This window comes from Bubalus bubalis, chromosome 12 (assembly GCF_019923935.1).
Source record: "Bubalus bubalis isolate 160015118507 breed Murrah chromosome 12, NDDB_SH_1, whole genome shotgun sequence".
In the NCBI taxonomy this organism is placed as follows: domain Eukaryota; kingdom Metazoa; phylum Chordata; class Mammalia; order Artiodactyla; family Bovidae; genus Bubalus; species Bubalus bubalis.
The window spans coordinates 103,943,067-103,960,419 of record NC_059168.1 but is presented as its reverse complement, the minus strand read 5'-3'; the positions used below and the strand labels follow the sequence as shown (position 1 = coordinate 103,960,419).

General features: G+C 59.2%; 1 protein-coding gene across 14 annotated transcripts in view; it reads left to right on the top strand.

Annotated features, from left to right (window-relative positions):
• The window catches only part of SARDH (sarcosine dehydrogenase), a 63,274-nt gene that overhangs the window by 35,390 nt on the left and 10,531 nt on the right, over window positions 1–17,353 (top strand). For all 14 annotated transcript variants that reach the window (XM_006062462.3, XM_025262059.2, XM_025262058.2 and 11 more), the window contains 4 exons: window positions 2,162–2,300; window positions 3,734–3,847; window positions 5,243–5,390; window positions 9,281–9,374. In XM_006062462.3, coding sequence (XP_006062524.1) covers window positions 2,162–2,300; window positions 3,734–3,847; window positions 5,243–5,390; window positions 9,281–9,374 — 495 coding nt within the window. The remainder of the gene's footprint in view (window positions 1–2,161; window positions 2,301–3,733; window positions 3,848–5,242; window positions 5,391–9,280; window positions 9,375–17,353) is intronic.

The following is a 17,353-nucleotide window of genomic DNA, read 5'->3' as shown; positions in this document are numbered from 1 at the left end:
ACTCCGGGAGTTGGTGATGAACAGGGAGGCCTGGCGTGCTGCGATTCATGGGGTCGCAAAGAGTCGGACACGACTGAGCGACTGATCTGATCTGATCTGATATCTTTTTCAGATAAGTTTCTATTTGGATATTTTGCTTATTTTAAAATTGAGTTGTCTTTTTATTGGGTTACAAGAATTCTCTATACATTCTGGATACAAGTCCCTTACCCGATTTATGATTTGTAATTATTTTTTCCCTTCTGTGGGTTGTCTTTTCACTTCTTTAATGATATCACTGGTAGCAGAAAAATTCTACCAATACAATGTTGAGTGGAAGTGACAGAGGGGACAGCCCCGTCTTGCTCCTGATCTTAGCAGCAGACGTCCAGTCTCTCCTTGTTAAGTGGGATTTTGCTTGTGCCTTTTATCAGGTCAAGCAATTTCCCTTTTAGTTGTAGTTTATATGGAGTTTTTATCATGAACTCGTGTTGGATTTTGTCAAATACTTTTTCTGCATCTATTGAGATGATCATTTGGTTTTTGTCCTTTGTTCCATTAATATGGTACATTATATTGATTTGGGAATGGTGAGCCAGCCTCCCATTTCTGGAATAAATCCCACTTGATCACGTAATCCTTTTTATATGTTGTTGAATCTAGTGTGCTGTATTTCACGGAGATTTTTTGTATCTGTAGTCATGAAGGATGTTGGTCTGATTTTCTTATGAGGTCTTTGGTTTTGGCTTTGGGTAATGTTGGCCTCATGGGAAGAGTTTGTGAAGAACTGGTATTAATTCTTCTTTGAATGTTTGGTAGAATTCACCAGCAAAGCCATGTGGGCCTGGGCTTTTCCGTGTGGAGAGTTTTAAATGACTGAAGAAGTCTCTTTTGGTTGTAGATCTGTTCAGACTGTCTGTTTCCCCTTCAGCCGACTTCAGTGATTTGTGTGTTTCTGGGAATTTCCATTTCATGTCTGATTTATTGGTGGACAGTTGCTCACATTAGTCCTTACAATTCTATCCTATGAATTGGATAGTGACACCCTTCTTTCATTCCTGATTTTAGCACTCGGAGTCCTCTTTGATTCTTGGTAATTTCAATTAACGATTTGCTAATTTCACTGAACTTTAAAAAAAAAACAGTTTTCCATTTGCTTATTTTCTCTATCTATTGAGATTTTTGTTTATTTCCTTTCCAGTCTTTGTTATTTCTTTCCTTCTGCCTGCACTGGGTTTAATTTGCTTTCCCTTTTCTGGTTTCTCCAAGTGGAGTGTGCGGAGGCTGACTTGAGAGCCTTTGCAGGTGAAACGTCGCGATGAGCCCGGCCTGGCCTCCGCCCGTCAGTTTACATGCCTTGTTTCCTCATGTTCATCCCTCTCCAGGGGTTTCCAATCCTCCTGGTGACCTTTTCACTTGGTCCACTGGTTATTAACAAGTGTGTTTTCTAGTTTCACTTATTTGTGAACTTCCCAGTTTTCCTTCTGCTGCGGATTTCTAATTGGATTCCATTGTGGTCAAAGAACACATTCCGCATGGCCTTCACCCTTTGGAACGAATCCTCTTGCGGCCCCCGCTCCCCCTGGGTCTCCTGCACCGGCAGGGCGCTCTTCCCTGTGCCCGAGGAGAGTGTGCCCGTGCGCAGCGGCAGGGCATTCTTTCCTGTGCCCGAGGACAGTGTACCCGTGCACACTGGCAGGGCGCTCTTCCCTGTGCCCGAGGAGAGTGTGCCCGTGCACAGCGGCAGGGCATTCTTTCCTGTGCCCGAGGACAGTGTACCCGTGCACACTGGCAGGGCGCTCTTCCCTGTGCCCGAGGAGAGTGTGCCCGTGCACAGCGGCAGGGCATTCTTTCCTGTGCCCGAGGACAGTGTACCCGTGCACACTGGCAGGGCGCTCTTCCCTGTGCCCGAGGACACTGTGCCCGTGCGCAGTGGCAGGGCGCTCTTCCCTGCGCCCGAGGACACTGTGCACGTGCGCAGCGGCAGGGCGCTCTTCCCTGCGCCTGAGAAGAGTGTGCCCGTGCACGCCGGCAGGGCATTCTTCCCTGTGCACGAGGACAGTGTGCCTGTGCGTTTCTAGCTGGAGGGAAGGAGAGGGTCTTGGAGCCCAGGGCTGTGGGGTCTTTGTCGGGGAGGCGGGTCCCAGAGCCCCTGCGACACCCCAACTCTGGAACTTTTCAGATCAAGGAGGAGTGTCTGGCCTGTAGAGGGGCCGCGGCCGTGTTCGACATGTCCTACTTCGGGAAGTTCTTCCTGTTGGGCCCGGATGCCAGGAAGGCTGCTGACTGGCTCTTCTCTGCCGACGTCAGCCGGTCCCCAGGTATGGAGCGGGTGGGCCGCGCGCCTCCCCGACCTCAGCGCGGCCCTGGGCACGGCTGACCCTGTCCGCTCTGGGCTCGCACAGCTCAAGGCTCTGCCCCCAGCCCGGCCCTGGGACCCCGCCTCCTGCCCCATCTGCCCTGGTCACCAAGCCCCAAGGCCCAGCCCCCTCCACCTTCCTCTGCATCCTCCACTACCCTCCTCTGACTTTGTTCCAGATGGGATTCGAGGCAGCAGGCCCTCAGAACAGTCTCCTGGGGCTGAGGAGCCTGTCCACTCCCCAACTAGGAATGCTCTCCCCGATAGGGTTTCTAGAATTCAGTGAAAACACAGGATGCTCACTTGCACTTGAATTCGGAATGAAGGATGAACAATCCCATGGTGTAAGTGTATCCCAGACAGCGTTTGGGATCCTCACTTCCCCTTTTTTTTTCATCAACCGTGCCCTTAGCGTCTTCCCCACCCATCTGCCTGCCCCCAAACTCTCCCGGCCCCACGCTGGTACTTCCTAGCACCGCTGCACCGGAATCCCGCACTGAGCGGCTTTAAACAACCCTCATGTGTTGTCTGAAGAGTCTGAGGCTGGAAGTTCAAAGTCAGGGCCAGAGACCGTGGGATCGATCTCCTGGCTTCCAGCCACAGCCGCCAGCCCACAGCTTTCAACTACATCACTCCAACCTCTGCCTCTGCGGTCACAGGGCCATCAACCCTGCGTTTTCTTCTTCTAAGGACACGAGTCATGTGAGATCAGGTCCACTCTCATGAGTTCTGATCTTCTTAACATGATCCCGTCTACAAAGACCCTATTTCCAGATAAGGTCCACTTTTCAGAGGGACTGGGAGTTAGGACCCCAACACACCATTTAGGGAGGCACAGTGCAACCCATTACACCATGTATCCTGCCCAACCACCCACACACCTCAGCACATGCCCCTGCTACCCGCCTCCCCTGGTCCCCCTCCCCCATTCACCTTGCCAACACCCTTCTACCCACCCACCCCCTCCTCCCATCCATCCCTGCCCCTACCCTCTCCCCACCTCCCCATTCATCCCCATCTTCCATCCACATATTCATGTATTCAGCATTCATGGAGCTTCTGCTATGCCAGGCTTGGCACTCGAGCACCAAAGTGAATGAGAAGTAAATCCTGCCCTGAAAGTGCCCCAGCGTGAAGTGGGGGATGGGTGGGAGGGATGGGTTGGGAGGAGTCACATTTCAAAATATATAAGTCTTCTTGCTCCTTTCTCCTCCGAGGACGGCGGTGCTCGGTGGCCTGCCCGTCCCTCTCTGGGTCATTGAGTCACGATGGCATCACCAAGCTGAGAGGTCTATCAGGGTCCCCCGGGGCATCTGGCCAAGGTTACCCGGCCCTGAGGGACCGCCCGCCCTGCTGAGCGGCTCCCCCTCTCTGGGGTCTTTCTCCTGCCCGCAGGCTCCACGGTGTACACGTGCATGCTGAACCACCGCGGGGGCACAGAGAGCGACCTGACCGTGAGCCGCCTGGCCCCCGGCCCCCAGGCCTCCCCGCTGGCCCCCGCCTTTGAAGGTGAGAGGTGCCCCGGGGCCCAGCAGCGCCCCGACCGCAGCCTAGCTTAGTGAGGCGGCGGCCAGTGCGGGACAGGTGGGAAGGGCTTCCGAGGCTGCTCTGCAATCCTGCGTGCACCCGCTGCGGTCAGGGCCTGGGAGATCAGAGGTCTTGCTTCAGGCTGAATGCAGCCTCTGTTCTGGCAGCGATGCTGAGCCCTGAGTGCTCGGTGGTTATGCCTTTGAACCTGTCTGTCCTGCGGGGTCTCAGGGCGGCCGCAGCGTGGGTGTGTTCAGCTCACCTGCCCGGAACAGAGTGAGCCAAGGATAAGGCCGTGCCTCCCACGTGGAGGGAGAAGTTACCTCCTTCCTGCCTCCGGCATCTATGCCGAATCGGCTGTCTTGGTTCCCATGGAACTCCCAGTCTGAGACGGGGGACAGGTCCTTGGAAGATCTCCAGCTCTGGGCCCAAGCTGATGCCTGGACTGCCCTCTGCAGGTCCTCCGCTTCTGCTTGCATGCCTCCAGTGATGGGGAGCTCAGCGTCCGTGCCCCTTGTCTGCACGGGTCTGATTCCCTGAGCGAGGTCTGCTGCCCATCACGTCACCCCTTGGCGGGCGAGGGAGCCGTCTGGTCTCTCGTGCGGCGGCCCCTCCCATCCAGGAGGGAGAGCGGTAGCCGAGATCCACAGACAGTGGGCAGCGACAGATTCTCCAGGGACCCAGGGCCGCACGGCCGTCTGAGGTCGCCCGCCCGGGACGGTGGCTCTCAGGACACCGGGCGGAGCTGGGCTGCCCTCCGCTCAGCAGTTCCCGGGGGGCGGTTTGGCCCAGTGGCTGCTCCACGGGCCGTGGACTCAGAGCTGGCTAGAGGCAGTCTTCCACGTGGGGCCTCTCTGAACCTCATTCTCCTTTTCAGAAACCCAAGGGTGTTGACGCGTGTCAGCCTCTGGGGGAGGGTCAGCGGTGTAATGGCTGTAAAATTCCAGCCTCTGAAAGGCCACCGCTGGGAACCCCGGGAATGGGGTGGGGACATGGGAATGTGGAGAGAAATGGGAACTGGTGAGGATGCAGCCTCAGAGAGGGACAGAGGCTTGTCCGAGGTCACCCAGCGCTGGTGGCTGAGGTGGGACTCAGGATCTCCCAAGGGGTGATGGCGCTGGTTCCCTGGATCACAGACCCTTTGAGAAGTGGGAAAAAGCCTTGGATGCTCCCAGAAAATGCTCCCTTGGCATTTTGTCCTGTGGGCGATGAGAACCCAGAGCCCCATTGGGAGGGTCCCCCGACTCGGGCCTGGGTGGCTCACGTTCAAGGGAGGTGGGCTTGTTTCCTCCACGGAGGCCTCGGGCCGCCCCTCCCGGTCCTGCCTCCTCCCGCCTCCTCGCAGCCCTGCTCTGAGTCCCGGCGCTTCTCCTGCAGGCGACGGATACTACCTGGCCGTGGGCGGGGCTGCAGCCCAGCACAACTGGTCCCACATCAGGACCGTGCTGCAGGACCGGAAGTTCCGGTGCCAGCTCATCGACAGCTCCGAGGACCTGGGCCTGATCAGCGTCCAGGGCCCGGCCAGGTGAGGAGAGGATGGGGACTTGAGGGCCGGGGTACACCTCGTCCCTCTGTCTGGGCCCAAGGCAGAACCATTTACTGGTCTAGAATGGGACGCGGTGGCTAGTGAGCTGAACGTGCCGGCGACCCTCAAGAGGCCAACCAGGAACATGGTTTTCAAAGCACTGGGATACGGAAAAGCTCTTAATATATGACTCATACTCAATATCTGAGGGTACAGGGGTCGTGGAAGGTCTGGCAGGGATGCCTCTGGATGGTTGATATGGCCTGAGAACTGTGTGTGCCATTTCTAAGTGGGCGGAGCCAGACTGGGGCTCCCTGTGCCACCTGGGCTGAGAATGGTGCTCCGCAGCAGGAGGACACCGGCTCCTCCCTAAGCACCTCCAGTGACTAGGTCTACGGACGATCATTCGCTCCTTGATTCATCCTGTGAGCGTTGACTGAGCTGTGTTCCCACCCACAAAGAACCGGCTCCCAGAAGGCCCTTGGATGCTGGCTTCTGCCTGGACAGTCTGAGGCAATGGGATGCACCTTGGAAAGACCCTCTGGCTGGGCGTCAGAGAAGGGCTGGGTGGGGGCGGGGTGGAGGACCAGGGGCAAGCACCGCGTGTTGGCGCTGACCAGCGGGGTGCCTGGGGTGCTCCAACATCTGCTCCAGTCCTGACCCCGGCCCTTTAGGTGGTGAGAACTGTTTTCTTTCCTTAGTGGTGAGAAAGAGAGGACAGTGTGCCTCCAGCCAGGTTATCCCCCAGCTGCTCGCTGAGACGATGCACGGCTGTGTCTACGGGCATCCCTGTCAGCCTGGGGTCACACCAGGATCCCTGGTCGCTGCCCTCAGACCCCGCCACAGGGTCCATTTTCCCTGGTGCCTTGGAGCTGGCCGAGCCAGCAGCTCCCGGGCTGGGTCCTGGGCGGGTGGGCCTCCCCTCCCAGGCAGAGCGGCAGGTGGCTCTGTGTGTGCCCCACGTTGCCCAGAGGCACACGGCAGACAGGCAGGCAGCGCGTGCTCGCGGAGTCAGGGCTGGTCGTGTACCTTATCCATCAAATGCTGGACCTCGGGCTGCTCACAAAAGCCAGTATCTGTTAAGGGGACCTTGGAGGAGACACTGGAGGAAATGGGGCTCCAGCCTTGGCACTCTCTGAAGGGCCAGTGTTTCAGACAGAGGGAGCGGCAGGTGCAAAGGCCCCGTGGCGGGAGGAAACGCAGCCACGGCAGGGCTGTGGGGGAGGACGCGCTCAGAGGCCCGCAGAGGCCAGAGCTTGCAAGGGCAGAGGCTGCTCCTCCAGGAGAGGGGGCTGAGTGGAGGAGGGGCGTGGTTGGACGTGGGCTTTATCGGGGTCTCTGATGCTGGGCCAGAGTGTGGGAGGTGGGCAGGAGCCTCAAGGGCCAGGGGAAGGAGGGACTCCAAGGAGGGAGTGACGAGCTGTGTCCGGGTGGTCAGTGGGTCCAGTAGGACAAAGACTGAGCATCGACGGTGGGTTTGGCGGCCCGATGGCTCCTACAGACTTGACGAGGGTCATCTCAGGGGTGGCTGGGTGGGGGCGTGCTGAGACAGGAGGGGAGGACAGGAATGGGACATGTGGAGAGAGGCTGAGCATGCCGGCCGCAGCAGGAGAACCAGGATGCTGGGATTCTGCAGAAAGATGCATGGACCACGCTTGCCCTGGCCCGGCTCGGGGAAGCGCCTTTTCTGCAGGCGGGGGTCTGCATTTCTCCCCTGGGTCAGCAGACATCCGCATCTCTGGGCTAAATGGGGATGGGGGCGGGGGTCCTGGACTCCTGAGCGCTAGGCGGTCCTCGGAAGCTTCATTGCCATGGCGACCTTGGGGAGGGACTGGGTTATTTCTGGTGTGGTGGGGGGTGAGTGGGTAGGGGAGGGAGGGGGCACCAGACAGACTGATCAAGGCGTGGCCTGCGGGGACAGGCCAGCGCTCCCAGCCTCATTATAAGCTGCTCCAGGAGGGCGGTGAGTGACGGTTGCCAGGGCAGGAAGACGAGCTCCCCTCCTCCTGGCGATTTCTTAACTTTCTCCTCCAAACTGTCCTCACTCCTTCAAAAATAACCCAAAGTTTCTTGTATGAATAATAATGTCACCAGCGCCGCCGATATGGGCTGAACTTTCTGAGCTGTTACGTGGGAAGCGTGTCATGGCAGCTGGACCATGGGAGATGCTGGATGGCCTGCCAACCAGTGGCACTTTCGGGAGACAGTTCAGAATTGATGGCCCAGAACGGTAGCCTCGAAGCCATATGTGGCCAGCAAGGCCTTGAAAGGTGGCCGGCGAGGCTGAATTTTTTTGTTTTAATTAACCGAAGCTCAGGAGACCACTCGTGGCTGGTGGAGACAGCCTGGCAGGCGGTGGTCGCTGTTGCATGGTTAATACCCAGGTGCTCGGCTCGGGGCCTCTGGCTGACGCCTGCCTCACGGTCCTCATAGGGCAACGAGGGGGCCCAACTCCAGGCCGGGGGACAGTAAGCCTGAACCCGGTCTCCGCCCAGAGCCGGTGCCCTCTGGTGCCACCTGCTGTCCACTGGGGGAGGGACAGCCTCTCACACCCTGGCCCGTGCCCTGCAGACCTGCGTGCCCAGGCTGGTGCCCGACTGGGGGCCCCCAGCCCTGCTGAGCCCCAGCTCCAGCTCCTTCCTTCTTCCCCGTGCGGCAGACCCCGCCGCCCAGGGCTGCAGTGTAGACAGGCTTCTTGAGGACCGAGTGTGCTTCCTCCGGGGGGGGGCACGCGTGGGTGCCGGGGTGTTACATAAGGATCCTGACGCACTGCAGCGGGCTGGGTACCTCGGGCCAGCGTGGGTGGGCAGCTGCCGGCACCGTGGGGGGCGGGGATCATCAGGGTCGGAAGTGTTTCTGGGCACTGGCTGGGACCCTGAGAGGCAGAAATGGGGGTGGGTGGGAGCTGTTTCCTGCCGATGGGGAGCTGGCCCAGCGGTGCAAAGCCAGCCCACCTTCAATCAGTCCCATTTACCAAGTGCCCTCTCTGTGCCAGGCATGTCTGCAGAGGGGGCCCCGTCAGCACGGAGCTCCCAGTTCAGTGGGACAGGTTTGCAACCATGAGAGGTGCCCTGGTGGGAGACGTTTCAGGGCCACGGGCTCAGGCCAGGGGCGTTGAGGGGGGACTTGACCCAGACTCAGGGAATCCGGGAGGGCTTCTTGTAGGAGGTGACAGATGAGCCAAGACCTGAAGGATGACGGAAGATTCAACAGGGGCCGGGACACCTGGAGGGAATGTGCATGGTGCAAGAGTGAGCTCAGGCCGGCAGGGAGGGAAGCGAGAAGCAAGGCGTCCCAGAGGTGAGGGTTTCCATGGACACCGGAAGGTCTCAGGCGAAGTATCAAGCGTGAGGTTCAGACTCTTCTGGGCACAGCCGGGCAGAGGGGCGAGGAGAGGGGCCCCTGCCCTTGGGGGGCTTTGGCAGGTGGGGTGTCTAACTGGGCAGTTAGACAGCTGCCCCAGGCCTGGGTTCCCCATCTGAGAAAGGAGAGCCAGGGCTTGGCTATTTCTGCCACTGTTTCCGATGAAGGTGCCTTTTTTTTTTTTTAACTTGATAAATTTTTTTGGCCATGGTGCCTGGTATTTGAGATCTTGGCTCCCCCACTGGGGATCAAACCCATGCCCCCTGCAGTGGAAGTACAGAGTCTTAGCCGCTAGATGGCCAGGCAAGTCCTGAAGGTGCCTTTCTCGTATGACTGGACTTTTGCACGTCTCTATCTTGGTGTGTTTTATTAAGAGCACGTTTGTTCTCGGTCTGCCCCGTGAGGACAGGACCTCAGCCTGACCACCGTGGTGCCCTCAGAGCCCTCCCAGCCCGGGGTGTGCACCCAGGCGGGCTTGGCAGGTGTTTGTTGCCCTACTGACTGACCAGCCTTGTCCTTGCTCACAGCCGGGCCATTCTCCAGGAGGTGCTGGAGGCCGACCTGAGCGACGACGCCTTCCCCTTCTCCACCCACAAGCTGGTGAGAGCCGCCGGGCACCTGGTAGGTAGCAGCTGCCCACGGGCCCCCGGGCTGGGGTGGCAGCAGCAACGTGCTCCGGGGCCAAACCCGGGGCGGGGCATCTCGTGCCCTTGGGCAGGGTTCTGGAACTCCCTGGGCCCGGCTTCCCTGCAGTAAAGTGGGGGTCCAGACGGTCATGCCCGCCAGCCTTCAGGGCCTCAGAGGAGGAGTGGGGGTCCAAGTCGGTGTCTGGCACACGCGGGGGCCCGGTCCCAAGCTTCTGCCTTGGCCTTTCTGCCGGTGCGGCTGCCCCCCATGTCCACTCCTTGGGTGTGGGGCACACCTTCCCGGGTCAGTGCATTTCCTGCGCCTTCTTATAGGGCTCGGGGCTGTGGACAGCAGTCATTTCTGCTGCTCCTGAGGCCTGTGTGTGCTGAGCATGTCCAGGTCTTCCTGGACTGTCCCCTCTCCCCTGGCACCGTGGGAGGGGGCAGGGACTGCTCGGGGTGCCCTGCCAGGCCCCTGGGCAGCACCCTTGCCCAACCAGCCCAGAAAGTCGGGTCCCGGGGCCGGAAGCTTCTGAGACTGTGAGTGGCTCCAGCGGACCCGCCGCCCTCCGAGCCCCTGGGCCAGGCCCCGGGTCCAGCTCTGGTCAGCGCGTCCTGCTCCGGGGCTTTGGTTTCCTTTTTGGAAAATAAGTGTCATGATTTCCACTCTGACTTCTTGGGGCTGAGGTGAGGAGCAGGCGGTCAAAGTAACGTCAGCCACTGTCAGCCAAGGGCTTGCACGGCTCCGGCTTCATCCTCCCAGCAGCATGGAAGGTTCTATCAGGGCTTCTGAGCCCTGCACGATCAACGATGCTGTGGAGCAGATATTTGGGTCAGGGGGCTTAGCAGCGTGTGGAGCAGCAGGCCTGGCCTGCAGCCCCTGGACGCCAGGAGCACCCCAGATGTGACAACCCAAAGCGTGTCCAGGCGTGACCACAGGTTCCCAGGGCAGGAGCCCCGTGGGGGGCCGCACTGCGCCGTGACTGGCCTGTCGGCAGGCGTGCAGGCACCCTGGAGGTGGTCGCGGCCATGTGCATTGAACAAGGTCTTCCAGCAGTTCCCGATGTAGGAAATGTTACCGCCAGGGCAGGTGCTTCTCCAACCTGAGCTCAGAGGAGTCGGATGGACTGCCCAGGGCCCCCCAGCTAATGGAACATAAAAAACCTCGTGACTATGTGTCAGTAACACAGACAAGGCTGTGAGGAGGGAGGGGTGGACAGACAGCCGGATTTGAGGGCACCGCCGCTTTTACTCTCCTTGTGTTCATCTGGGGAGGCGCCGAGGAAGGTTCCAGATCCTGGCCTGCAGAGGGGTGGGAGGTCACGCAGTCTGGTCCTGTTAGCAAGTAAACAGTGTCTCGCTGACGTCAGCAAGGAGGCTGCCAGGAGGAGGCAGATAAAGGCAGCTCTGCTCGGCCTGCGCTCTTGGAGGCCGCGCTGGGGCAGGAAGCGGGGCTGTCTCTGTCTCGCTCGCTTCCTGCCTCCTTGGCGCAGCGCTGCCTGCCAGGACCAGAGAGGGTGTGCGTCTTGAGAGCACAGCACAGCTCCGCCCAGGCCACTGTGGCCACTGGCCTGCCTGAGGGCGGCTTGGGCCCTCTCGGCACCCCCGGGGGGGTGGTCTGTGCAGTGCCCTCCAGTCAGGAGTAGGGGTTCTGACTTGTGATGTGGGGCGGGGGGCAGCTGGTGTGGCTCAGCCTGTGTGTGGTTCAGGGATTCGTGTGGAAGAAGAGCAGGTGGGAAGGCCACCCCTCCAGCTGAGGGCCACTCCAGGGAGGCGCTGGGGACTTGGGCTGGGACAACGGGCTCCAGCTGCCTCCCCACACCCATCCTGGGGGGCAGGGACGGCCCTCCCTGGCCCTGGCTGCCTCCCCAGGCCTGACCCGTGGCTGTCTGGCTGCACCTTGGCCTCTGGGGCCTGGGAGCCGGGTTTGGCCAGGGTGCGGGCCAGGAGAAGCAGAGGCCAGACTGCAGGGTGAAGCCCGGCCCGGGACGACAGGCACAAGGTGGGGGACACGGGGTGCTCGGGGGCAGAGGTGGGGCGCAGGAAGGCCACAGGCTGCTTCTCCCCGCCGCCCCCCGCAGCTGGCTCAGCGGTTCTGTGGCAAGCACCGCATTGCTCACCCCTGTTTCCAGCTGCTGTGCGGGGCCGGGGTGCAGAGCTCATCCTGGCGGGACCCCTTTGGGTGCCCCCCCTTGACCTCGCTGAGCCTGCCCTTTCTCGCCAGCCACAGAATCTGGCTGAAGAGCTGATGGGCATCAGTGTTTCGCTGTAAATACTGGGAACGTTCATAAGACAAGAGCAAGTTAACGAAAACCCCTCCACTTCCACCGGAGAGAAAGCCGAGGTGAATGGTGTTTCCTTCCGCCTTCTGCCCTGATCTCTGCCTGTAAATTCTAAAACAGAAGCAGGATCATCCCACCAACTGTACACAGTTCGTGCACTCGGCTTCTCTTAGGACATTGCTGGGATGGTTTTCTTGTTCCTTGAAATACCGCCTGAGGTTGAAATACTGCGTTACCCACTCCAACACCGTACGCGGGACACTCGGTCAGGCCACTTCTTCGCCTTGGAATTGCTCTGTGACGGGCTCCCCGTGACGGCAGGCCTGTTAGGACTTTGATTATTGACTTTGGACACGTTGCTCAGAACCAGGACCCAGAAGCAGAGGTGTCCCAGGGTCGCAGCCCCAGCCTTCCAGCCATGCGGCAGTTCTGCAGGATTTTCTGCCTCCCCTTTGGGGGAGGACAGGAGAGACGCTGTCCAAGTGCGGCCCAGCCTACCGGCTCACACTCAGCCGGATGGATGCCCAGCTGAGCTCTGGCATTGCCTTCTACACCTCAGGGTCTCTCCCAGTGCTGAGCCGCAGCTGCCCCTGGAGTCAGTTCTGGGCATGTTGGCTGGGAGCCTACCACGTCAGGGGCCTGTCGAGCTCACAGCCTGGCTGGGCCTGGGGGCGGGAAGGATGCTGCAGCCCCAGCCCAGCCTGCACTGGCCCCGAGACCTGGGTGGAGAGAGGCCGCAGCCCCTACCGCGAGCCGACATGGAGTGAGGGGGTCCTGGGAGCATGCGTACGGGGGGGTTCCAGTCTTGCCTTGGTGACCACACCTCCCCCTGAGGCCCCGCTGGTGGGGCTCTGACTCCACAGTGTCGATGTTATGACCTCACAGTGGGCGGGGCCACAAGTTCCCAGATGGTCCCAGTGGGCGGTGTGAAGGCCTCCCCGTCCACCGCCTGCACGAGGGCGCCCAGCAGGATGCCGGCTGCAGGAGCTGGGCTGGCCGCTGCCCCGGCCCCGCCTGAGGAGGCCTCACAGGCGGACGGGGAGCTGGGAGCCGATAGGCCCAGGATCTGGGGGTCCGGGGCACAGTCCCATCAGGGCCCAGCAGAGCTGGGGGCCAGCAGGCCTGGCCTCTGGTCCTACCCCAGGACCCCCTTCTGGGGTCAGTTTCCCCATCTGTCACACAGCGTCTAGACAATGGCCGTCAGCATTTTTGAGCCGTTCTGGAAGTCTGTCCAGACGTCCTGAGCACTCTGGATCCAGGGGGAATTTCATGTTCTCCTAAATAATATCAACATGTGTTGACACCAGTTCCATCAATGTTGAGATGCTGGGGCCAGAGTTCAGGGCCAAGTCTTTATGGGAGATAATTGGTCACCAGCCAACCAGCTGCGGGAGAGGAATGTGTGTGTCTGAGTCATCAGCCAGACCTCCAGGTCACAAGGGACGCGCGGGACGATGAGGGTCAGAGCCCAGAACCACAGATCCCGCCCAAGGGTAGGTGAGCGGGACCCTGCCGCTGCCCGTGAAGACCCAACGTCATGGCAAACGCGCGGGTGGGCGACCGAGGCTGAGCAGGGCCGCCAGTCGCACCGTGTCCTAAGCAGAGCGGTGCCGTTGTTTTGCAGCAATTCTGAGATGCTTGGATGGGCCCCAGGCTTCCAAGATCCTCACATTCCTGTCGGAAGAACGGGGCGGGAGCTGTCCCCTCGGCTGCCAGCTGACCAGATGTCCTCAAGGCCAGTGAGGTTTCCAGTGTAGGTCCGCTCCCGGCCCGGTTCTCAGGGAAGACACTGTGTCCCCGAGCCTCAGCCGAGGACGGGGGCCCCTCGGAAAGCAGCAGGTGCTGAGCTACAGGCTCATCTTGAGGCCACGTGATAAAGCAATTTTCTTCTGAAAATTCATTTCGGGTCAAAAGGAAATTGCATTTCTTTTCCTGACTGTGTGTGTCTCACTGTTCAGATTCCATTAGTCCAGGGTGGACTGTTCTTCCCCCCTGCACGCCTCGTACAGAGGAAGGAGGCCCGCACCTTCACAGAGCCTGGGTTTGCCAACTGGGTTTTAGCTGTTGCCTGAAAAGTTGCTTTGCACAACTCGTGCAAATTCACACAGCCCTGGAGAGACAGGGGTGTGTGTAGTTGAGAAAGACGTGGTGGCCAAGGCCACTACGCAGGGCTATCTCGCGGGGACAGTGACAGCTTTTTGCCATCAAACTGTAAGGACAGGGAGTGGCTGAAACAAGCGTGCTTCAGAGATTCTGGAGGCTCCTCCAGGGAAGAACCTTTCTCTGCAGGGATATCTGACCCTCAGTCCCTGCCCGTCTGTAGGTGCAGGTGGGGTCTTTCTGGGGGTGCCCCCTCCTGTTCACCTTCTGATCCTCAGAGATGGCCAAGTTTGTGAAGTGTGGTCGGAGCATCACAGCTTTTTTTTTAAGATGCATCTATTTAGTTATTGTCTGTGCTGGGTCTTGGTTGCTCAGTGCAGGCTTTCTCTAGCTGCGATGAGCAGGGGCGCCTCTCTAGTTGCAGGATGCCGTCACTGCAGTGGCTGCTCGTGCTGGAGCAGAGGCTCTAAGGCACACAGGCTTTGCTGCTCTGCGGCATGTGGAATCCTCCTGGACAGGGGATGAACCCGTGTCCCCTGAATTGGCAAGCAAATTTTTAACTACTGGACCACCAGGGAAGTACCACACCTTTTACTTATTATTATTCTCGGAAAATTGGTTTCCAGTCACTATACCATATCACCACCACCACCTTCACCAATATCACCATCACCACCACCACCACCATCACCACCACCACCACCATCACCACCACCACCACCACCATCACCACCACCACCACCATCACCATCACCACCACCACCACCATCACCACCACCACCACCACCACCATCACCACCATCACCATCACCACCTTCACCACCTTCACCACCATCACCATCACCACCATCACCACCATCACCACCATCACCACCATCACCACCACCACCTTCACCACCATCACCACCACCACCACCACCACCATCACCACCACCACCACCACCATCACCACCACCACCACCACCACCATCACCACCATCACCACCACCACCATCACCACCATCACCACCACCACCACCACCATCACCACCACCACCACCACCACCATCACCACCATCACCACCACCACCATCACCATCACCACCACCACCACCATCACCACCACCACCACCACCATCACCACCACCACCACCACCATCACCACCACCATCACCATCACCATCACCACCACCACCACCACCACCACCATCACCATCACCACCACCACCACCACCATCACCATCACCATCACCACCACCACCACCACCACCACCATCACCATCACCACCACCACCATCACCATCACCACCACCACCACCACCACCACCACCATCACCACCACCACCACCACCATCACCACCACCACCACCATCACCATCACCACCACCACCACCATCACCACCACCACCACCACCACCATCACCACCATCACCATCACCACCTTCACCACCTTCACCACCATCACCATCACCACCATCACCACCATCACCACCATCACCACCATCACCACCACCACCTTCACCACCATCACCACCACCACCACCATCACCACCACCACCACCATCACCACCACCACCACCACCACCATCACCACCATCACCACCATCACCACCACCACCATCACCATCACCACCACCACCACCATCACCACCACCACCACCACCATCACCACCACCACCACCACCATCACCACCACCATCACCATCACCACCACCACCACCACCACCACCATCACCATCACCACCACCACCACCACCATCACCACCACCACCACCACCATCACCACCACCACCTTCACCACCATCATCACCATCACCATGACCTTCACCACCACCACCATCACCATCACCACCACCACCACCACCACCACCACCATCACCATCACCACCATCACCACCACCATCACCACCATCACCATCATCATCACCATCACCATCACCACCATCACCACCACCATCACCACCATCACCACCACCATCACCACCATCACCATCATCATCACCATCACCATGACCTTCACCACCATCACCATCACCTTCACCACCATCACCACCATCACCAGCATCACCACCATCACCACCACCATCACCACCACCATTATCCTCACTAACCATCACCATCACCACTATCTTTACCACCAGCATTACCATCACCTCCACCATCACCAGCACCACCTTCACCAGAACCACCAGCATGCCTGCATGCAGCCGTCTGGACCAGACTGCAGGGAGAAATTGCACACTGATGTAGAAGGATGTTTTTGAAGTCGAGTGTCTTGGGTTGTTCAGAGGATTTGAAAATGAAGCTCCATTAAGCCTTACCGCCAGCTGAATTCCCCGCTCGTCTGTGGGTTCAGGGCCCCAGGCCCCTGCAGAGGGCTGCACGTGCTCAGACCCCTGTCTACCCCTTGCCTTGGGGGCCCCTAGGATCCTCATTTATTTAAAGGGATGACTAAGTTTGGATGACGTGCCTGGTGAGTCAGGGGTGCTGTTATACAACCAAACTCCCCGGAAGCATTGAAACATCCGTGAGCTAATGTGATTTGAGACAGTTGGACACACTGGCTTGTGCCTGGTGTCTGTGGACACATCTGCTCAAGCCCTCTTGTGGTGTCTGTCCAGAGAGGCAGCCCCAGGCTGGTTCTGATGTCACCCGTGGCCAGAGCACCCATCCCACGGGAGCCACGTGGACTGTCCTGCCCGGGGTGCCCACGTAGCCTTTGATCCAAGCCAGGATGGGGACCCAGCACCACCACCCCATAGCACCCCCTCCATTCCCGTGCCTCCCCATGGAGAGCTGGCAGGAATTTCAGGAAGCCCCCAAATCCATCTTGCTGAAACCTGAGTGTATTCACTGCCCCCAAAATAATCCAGTGAGTCAGTCGAGGGTAGGGAGGGAGTGTGGAGAGCTTACGGCGTGGAGCGCCTGCTCTGACTTACTGGCTGTGAGTCCTCTGAGCGTGCTGGAAAGTGCTCCTTCCAGCTCGTGAGAGCTGATGGCTAAAGCTGGAGGAAAATTGGCAGGTGATGGTTAAACCACTGGCAGCTTGAAATCAACCATGGTAGGACTGTTCACCCCGCAGAAAGGGGTAAACGCTGCAAAACAACCCCTGCCTCCCGAGAGCTGGTTGTCAAGCATCTTCCAGAACATCACGGGGCCTCGGGCAGGTGGCCTGACCTCCCTGAGCGCCAGCTTCCTCATCTGTAAAATGCGCGTGCCAGCAGCACCCACCTCGCCAGGCAGCCAGGGGCCCTGGACTGACAGTTTTGTTGACTGCACCCAAGGCTCTGTGAACCTTATTCCCACCAGGATTTGCAGAAGCAGACTCAGAGGGATGTCAGTCAACGGGGATGCAACATTTGTGACTCAGATTTAAACCTTGTAGGTACGTGGCACCCCAGCCCACGCTCTCAGCCACCAGGGCGCCTGCTCTGAGGAGGGCGGCTGGCCCTTAACTGCCCTGTGTCAGGTGTGAATCCCACCCTGAGGAGGACTGAGGAGGGTCCAGATCCTGTGGTGACGCGGGGGCCCCCGGGGATGCTGGAACACAGGCGTTTGTGGAAAGCGTGGCTAGAAGCTTCGTCTTGCTGGGTTTGCCACCTTTGTCTGGGGC